The sequence below is a fragment of the Rutidosis leptorrhynchoides genome, chromosome 3 (genome assembly GCF_046630445.1).
Source record: "Rutidosis leptorrhynchoides isolate AG116_Rl617_1_P2 chromosome 3, CSIRO_AGI_Rlap_v1, whole genome shotgun sequence".
Classification (NCBI taxonomy): domain Eukaryota; kingdom Viridiplantae; phylum Streptophyta; class Magnoliopsida; order Asterales; family Asteraceae; genus Rutidosis; species Rutidosis leptorrhynchoides.
Genome location: NC_092335.1, coordinates 568,124,464 through 568,131,991, shown reverse-complemented (window position 1 = coordinate 568,131,991; position 7,528 = coordinate 568,124,464). Strand labels below are relative to the sequence as shown.

At 34.1% G+C, this 7,528-nt stretch overlaps 1 protein-coding gene across 1 annotated transcript; it reads left to right on the top strand.

The window, feature by feature from the left end:
• The first annotated feature begins 1,011 nt into the window (after window positions 1–1,011).
• LOC139898625 (ras-related protein Rab2BV-like) lies at window positions 1,012–2,400 on the top strand. The gene is made up of 3 exons (XM_071881380.1): window positions 1,012–1,142; window positions 1,360–1,546; window positions 1,916–2,400. Exons 2-3 carry the CDS (start codon window positions 1,382–1,384, stop codon window positions 2,396–2,398), a joined length of 648 nt encoding a protein of 215 aa, XP_071737481.1. The 5' UTR covers window positions 1,012–1,142; window positions 1,360–1,381; the 3' UTR covers window positions 2,399–2,400.
• The last annotated feature ends 5,128 nt before the right edge of the window (window positions 2,401–7,528 follow it).

The following is a 7,528-nucleotide window of genomic DNA, read 5'->3' as shown; positions in this document are numbered from 1 at the left end:
CACATCTTTAAAACTATGTTGTATGTTTTTGTAATAATATAATCGATTTGCGCGTAACAATGGATGTTGGTGTATGTACATATCTTCTTGATGTATATAGATATATTGTGTTAAATTAATATTATTCTATTGTGTATTAAAAAAGGTACGATGTTACACAGAATGCCTACACATGATTAGAAAGTAGGTTGCCGATTTGCATTTGATGGCATAAACTTGTAACCTTCAGGTGATGAAGAAAGAAAACCTAAACCCAAAGTGAGCCCTAACCCATCAAGTTCCTACACACGGAAGAAGCGCGAAACACCTGACACATAAGACAAAGAAATAGCCGAGACCCAAACGACCACAATAACCCAAAAAATCTAATCCTAGAACAAAGATAGCAAGTCCATCCGAGATCTCAAAAAGTTATACCTCAAGAACAAAACATGTCAGGGGATGTATGAAATCTATGAAGATGAAACCAATCCCGCCAAGCAATAGTGCTATAGAACACGAACAAGTGCCGAAAATACTAGGAGCAGTAATATCGACTCATCCAAGCTAGGTGATGCTTTAGCAAGATGTAGAAGGAAAATTCGAACACGAGTACAAGGAAGCCACCACAGATATATTAAAACGACGACAAAACAAGAAATGTAAATAATGTGAAACCAAACAAACAATCCAACATAGATACTCATGTCACCTGATACCACTAAGTATGAAAATGTTGATAAATTTTTTTGTACATATAGCACTTGTAGTAGTTTTTAATTAATATAGTGAGTATGGGAAATTTTTATTATCTCACAGATGACAATGATTCGTTCGTTGTTGTTTTTATAAAAGATGCTAATTTAGCAACTGTTATGGGAGAAATTTACTGAATAATAATTATTTATAATAAGGAGTAACTTTTAATTAATCAATCCCAAAAATCTATTTATAATAAGGAGTAAATTTTAATTAATCAAATCCCAAAAATACACACCTTGAAATAACAAAAACAGTTCTTTAACCACCTCTGTATATATATGTAGTGTGTATATAAAGCAGAGTGCCTGTTTCAAACCTATTTCTCCATTTTTTCAATTTCAAACATAGCTCACCTTCATTTATCGAACTTTATTCATCATTCATCATCTCTTCCTATTCCGGTAACCTCTTTAACACACAATTCACCATGTTTTTCGTGTTATACATCTTCATTTTACTAATTATGCTACTTAATTACATAATTAATTTGTTACTTCTGTTTCCTAATCAAAAGCATGATCATAGGTTCAGATTAATATCTATTTACTTAGATCTATCAATATATATGTTGATATTGAATAGATTATGACATTTTGCTTATTTGAACTGTATGTATAGGTTTACGAAGAAGGAAGAAGAAATGGCAAATAGAGTAGATCAAGAGTACGATTATTTATTTAAGATCGTGTTGATTGGAGATTCAGGTGTTGGTAAATCAAATATTCTGTCTAGGTTTACAAGGAATGAATTTTGTTTGGAATCTAAATCAACAATTGGAGTTGAGTTTGCTACTAGAACTCTTCAGGTATATATGAAATTTATACTGTTTGAATTTTACTTCATAACCTATAAAGGGGTGATTCATGATCGGATATATTTTTTAGGTTGGGTACATGGTCTGCTTTTTACTGTTAATTTATCAGATGTGATGTGTGTTAATAGAATTTTATTTGAATCGTCTTAAAATAATGCGCATCAACTGTTTGATGATTTGCCTAGGAGTGTTATGAGTCATTTTATGGAGAAAAAAAAATGTATCATTGTGTTTGAATTTGAGAATTTAGAATGATAGGAATTCGGATATTGATTGAATAAATGAATTTGTTTACAAAAATGCCTTACTTATCTCCTGCAACCTATAGACTATTTACGCTAACCGAAATATCACAAACAGGTTGACGGAAAGACAGTAAAGGCTCAAATTTGGGACACGGCAGGGCAGGAGAGGTATAGAGCCATAACGAGTGCATACTATAGAGGTGCTGTGGGGGCCCTTCTCGTGTATGACATAACAAAAAGTCAAACCTTTGACAATGTGTCAAGGTGGTTGCGTGAACTGAGAGACCATGCAGACTCCAACAATGTAATCATGATGGCTGGAAACAAATCCGATTTGAACCATCTTAGAGCTGTTGCTGAGCAAGATGGTCAGTCTCTGGCTGAAAAAGAAGGGCTTTCGTTTCTTGAAACGTCAGCACTTGAAGCAAAAAATGTTGAAAAAGCATTTCAAACTGTTTTAACAGAAATATATCATATAATTAGCAAGAAAGCTTTGGCAGCCCAAGAAGCTGCTAATAGTGCTTTACCTGGCCAAGGAACCACTATTAATGTTGGTGATTCGTCCGTGAACACAAAGAGGGGTTGTTGTTCAACTTGAGTTTATTTCATCGTTCTTTTTCTTTTCTTGTGTATTTTTTTGTTATCAAGAAAAATTTTTCGTTGACCTTGTAGAATACCATCTTACTTGAGAATGTGAAAATTGAAACACCGTACGTTCAGTATCTCCTATTGTATTTACGTCATACTGTAAGTGTCGTGTTGATTTGTTTTGTCTAGTACCCTTTATGCCAATATCAACCGGGTCATTCAAGTGACTAGTGTTGTTGATGACGATATCGAGTAAGAGTAGCCAAAACAATTATTTATTTTAATTATATGACACCCTTGTATTATATCATTACAAGTCAAGTGACTACATTAACTGCATGTTTGCCTCGTTATGTTTTGTTGATAGTTGATACGGAATACTTTTGACACTTGATCAAAACGGGCCATATATGCCTGGTTGATACTGGAAATCATAAAAATAATCACATTACTCTTTATATACTAAAACTCTCTTCAGACTATGTCGCTTGCACTTAACCACCCTATTTTCTTCTTCCGAAACGACATCTTCTACCTCTTCTTATATCTTTAGGGATTTTCACTATAAATCAAACGCATACAGTGTTAGAGTAGAGACCCCAAAATGAATCAGTTCCTGATTAGGAAACATTGACTTGATCAGAAGTCTATGTACTTCATCATTTCCAGTTTTAGTAAAGTCGCAAGGCATCACAACGGCTACAACAAAAACACAGCATATTTCCACTTTTGTAAAAGGGGTTCCAAAAGCATAACTCGAATCATAGTCGGTTAATGATGTTTGGTTAATAATCCCTTTATCTAAGCAAAATTGTTCTTGTTTATATAAACACTTAGCAGCTTGTAATAACTCAATACAATTTGTATCAATCTTACAATCAATAAAAAGATCAAATTTTTAAGATCCGATAATGGGAGTGAGTTTGTCAATACGTCAATGAAACAATTTTGCTTAGATAAAGGGATTATTCACCAAACATCATGTGCTCACACTCCCGAACAAAATGGAGTAGCCGAACGAAAAAATCGACTGCTCTTGGAAATGACAAGAGCCTTATTAATTGAATCGAAAGTTCTGAAAAGTTTTTGGCCCGAAGCTCTGGCTTCCGCTACCTACCTTATTAACCGACTACCTACCAAAGTTTTGGGCACAAAAACTCCGAGAGATACTCTTTCTCAATTTCATACCCTTCCGACTTCATTTAGCATTGAACCTCGAATATTTGGGTGCTCGGTCTTTTTCCACATTTCAAAAAATGAACGTACCAAACTGGATCCATGTGCGGAAAAATGTGTCATGGTGGGCTATGGAATTAACCAAAAAGGGTATAGGTGTTATAGTCCCAAAAGACGTCATGTTCTCACTACAATGAACTGTGACTTTGTCGAAACCGAATATTTTTATGATACCCAACTCACGAGTGAGGGGGAGAAAGAGGATAATGACACTCTCAGTTGGATAACCTGGATACCTAAACCTGGTAACATTGAAACACCAAATCATGATCCTGAAACACCAAATCCTGATCCTGAAACATCAATTCTTGATCCTGAAACACCAAATCCTGTTCCTGAAACATCAAATCCTGATCCGGAAACACCAAATCCTGATCCCGAATCACTAAACATTGAATCAACTGAAATCTCCTCAAGTAATGAACAAGGAGAACAGAGCAGTCCGACCTCCGAAAGATATGTTCTACCACAAAGAGCCAACAGAGGAGTACCACCAAAGAGATACTCTCCAAAAAAAGAAGCTCAAATATCACGATATTGCACAAGGAAACATATCTAGTGAAGCGAAAAAATTCAATTCTGCTTTATATTCTGAAGAAATTCCAATAAGTGTTGATCAAGCCATGAAATCTGAAAAATGGAAGAAGGCCATGGAAGAAGGAATGGAAGCTCTCATGAAAAGTGACACATGGAAAAAATGTGTCATTCCTCAAGGAAAAAACCAGTAGGGAATCGATGGGTGTTTACAATAAAATACAAACCAGATGGTACCATTGAAAGATACAAAGCCCGGCTAGTTGCCAAGGAATATACTCAAACATATGGAATAGATTATTCCGAGACTTTCTCACCAGTTGCGAAGATTGATACCATCAGGGTTCTTTTCTCAGTTGCTACAAATGAAGAATGGACACTTCACTAATTTGATGTGAAGAATGCCTTTCTACATGGTGAACTAAAAGAAGAAGTCTATATGGAAGTTCCTCCGGAATTCTCCGGAAAACTTCAAAAATGGGAAGCTTGTCCACTTAAAAAATCTTTATATGGGTTAAAAATCTCCACGGGCTTGGTTTGGAAGATTTACTTTATTTATGAAAAAATATGATTTCAAACAAAGCAACTCGGATCATACTCTCTTTTTTAAACGAAAAGAAAAATTAATTACATGCTTAATCATTTATGTTGATGATATGATAATAACGAGAAATGATAAAGAGGAAATTTCTAACTTAAAAATGAACTTATTTAAAGAATTTGAAATGAAAGACTTGGGCAGACTTAAATATTTTTTAGGGATTGAGGTATTACGATCCCAACAGGGAATATTTATCTGTCAAAAGAAGTATGTTCTTGATTTTCTTGCAGAAACGGGTATGATTGATTGCAAACCAGCTGATACTCCAATGATTCCAAACCAAAAGCTATATATGGAAGATGAAGATGATCTTACTGATAAAGGGCAATACCAAAGAATGGTGGGAAAACTCATCTATCTTGCTCACACTCGACCTAATATAGCACATGCAGTTGGAGTTGTGAGTCAATTCATGCATCAACCACAGGTTCACCATATGGAAGCTGTAATGAGAATCATCAGATATTTGAAGAAAACAGCGGATCATGGAGTTATTTTTAAAAGACATGGACACCTAAAGACTCAAATATATACAGATGCAAGCTGGGCTGGAGAAAAAGGGGATCGAAAATCTACATCCGAATTCTTCACACTTGTCCGGGTAATTTAGTTGCATGGAGAAGTAAGAAACAAAAGGTTGTCTCCCTTTCAAGTGCCGAATCAGAATTCAGAGGAATAGCCAAAGGAGTAGTTGAGGCCTTATGGATCAAGAAGCTTCTAATGGAGATTGGTTTTCTACCACAAGAAGCTATTCAAATCCTGTGCGATAATGAAGCAGCAATCGCTATTTCAGAAAACCCCGTTCAAAATAACCGCACAAAACATGTTGAAATAGATAGACATTTTGTTAGAGAAAAGTTAGATGGCGAAATTATTTCTCTTCCGTCAATCAGATAAGAAGATTAGCTAGCCGATATTCTCACTAAGTCAGTCAATGGAAGACTCTTTGGTGAAGTTTTTTACAAGTTGAATATTGGAAACCCCACTATTCAACTTGAGGGGGAGTGTTAGAATACAGAACCCAAAATGAATCAGTTCCTGATTAGGAAACATTGACTTGGATCAGAAGTCTATGTACTTCATCATTTCCAGTTTTAGTAAAGTCACAAGGCATCACAACGGCTACAACAAAAACACAGCATATTTTCACTTTTGTAAAAGGGGTTCCAAAAGCATAATTGGATCCATCCTTGAATTAGAATTAGCTGTTATAGTTCTTGTTTATATAAACACTTAGCAGCTTGTAATAACTCAATACAATTTGTATCGATCTTACAATCAATAAAAAGATCAAATTTTTACATTTTACATATCGAATTCATAAAATTAACGTACACCTCACTTCCTAAACCGTTCCTTCTTCCACACACTTCCAACGGAGCTAACATCTTCCACACCCACTCCTTCCTAGGGCTCAAATCAAAGAAACAATATTTCATAAACCTCATCATATCACCAATACTCTTTGCTTACTCTTTTTATATATTGTATTTGTTAATACAAATACCTTTTGCTTACTCTTTTTATATACTGTATTTGTTTTTAGCTTATAATTGTCTAATGTTTAATACATTGTTTGTTTATGATGTTATTTATTCAAATTTTCTTATTTTATTGATTTGTTTGTTGACAAAAGAATTTTTTTTTGTTCTGCATGAATTGATATATGTTCATAATAAGTTATTTCTTCAGTTTCACACTATTGTTCCCTTTTGATTGTTGATAAAAGAAAGAATAGTCCGTGATGTTAGATTTGATTTTGTACATGGCAAGTTGTTTCATCTGTAGTTAACTACTTTTTTAGTTTGCCATTTCTATCGAGATTTTAGCGATTGCTTTGAGTATGTAGTTATTGTGAGACTCTATTTTGGTATGAATAGCATTTAAGATTTACCTATCGAGTTCCTCAATATCATTGCTATTGCGAGAAAGGTTGAGTTGTTTTAGCCACTGAAAAAGAAATAGCATGTCATATTGTTTTACCCTTCCTAAAGTTTATTTAGTATCTTAATTTTATCCCACTTCTGGTACATATGAAAGTTTAAGCTAAACGATTTCTGGTAGCAACACATGTAGTATTGGGTTTTGTTGTTGTTGTTGTTGTTGTTGTGATTTCTGCTAGCAACAAAAAACGTTACTAGCACATTAGCAATGAAATGTATTTGATACTATTTGTTGACTCAACATGACGTACAGATGGATATTAATACTTGAAACTTAGATCACTTGCATAATTCTATTCCAAAAATGCTAAATTAGATGTGGTTTCAAGGCCAGTGGCTCTGGGAATTTGGTTTAGAAATTTGTTTGATGACATCGTTTTAAAATAAGCAACTTTTGTTAAACAGCAAGTTAGGTATAGAGAAGATTTGTAAGTGAAACTATAAATTGTATTTTTGAGGAACACTTAGTTTATTGACTGAAGGTTATGATAGATGTGGTGAAGTTTGTGATGAGTATGTCAAGACATTAGGTTTGTCACCATTTACTTTATAGGGCCATATAAAATGATTATGTATATGTTTACTAAGTGCTCGAAAATGTTTATGTTCATATCTAATCGTTAGTTTATCTACCAAATGTTGCTAAGTCGTGCCCCTATGTATAAGCATGGCTATGGTCAAATCTTAATTTGATATGCAGTATATGTTGTTCAATTTGACATGATGAATCAACTACATAGTGTAACATAGAATCCCTCATTGTTGTATACATGTATGTAACATTAAATGTTCAATATGCATAAAATTTTATATGTAGTCTGACTTG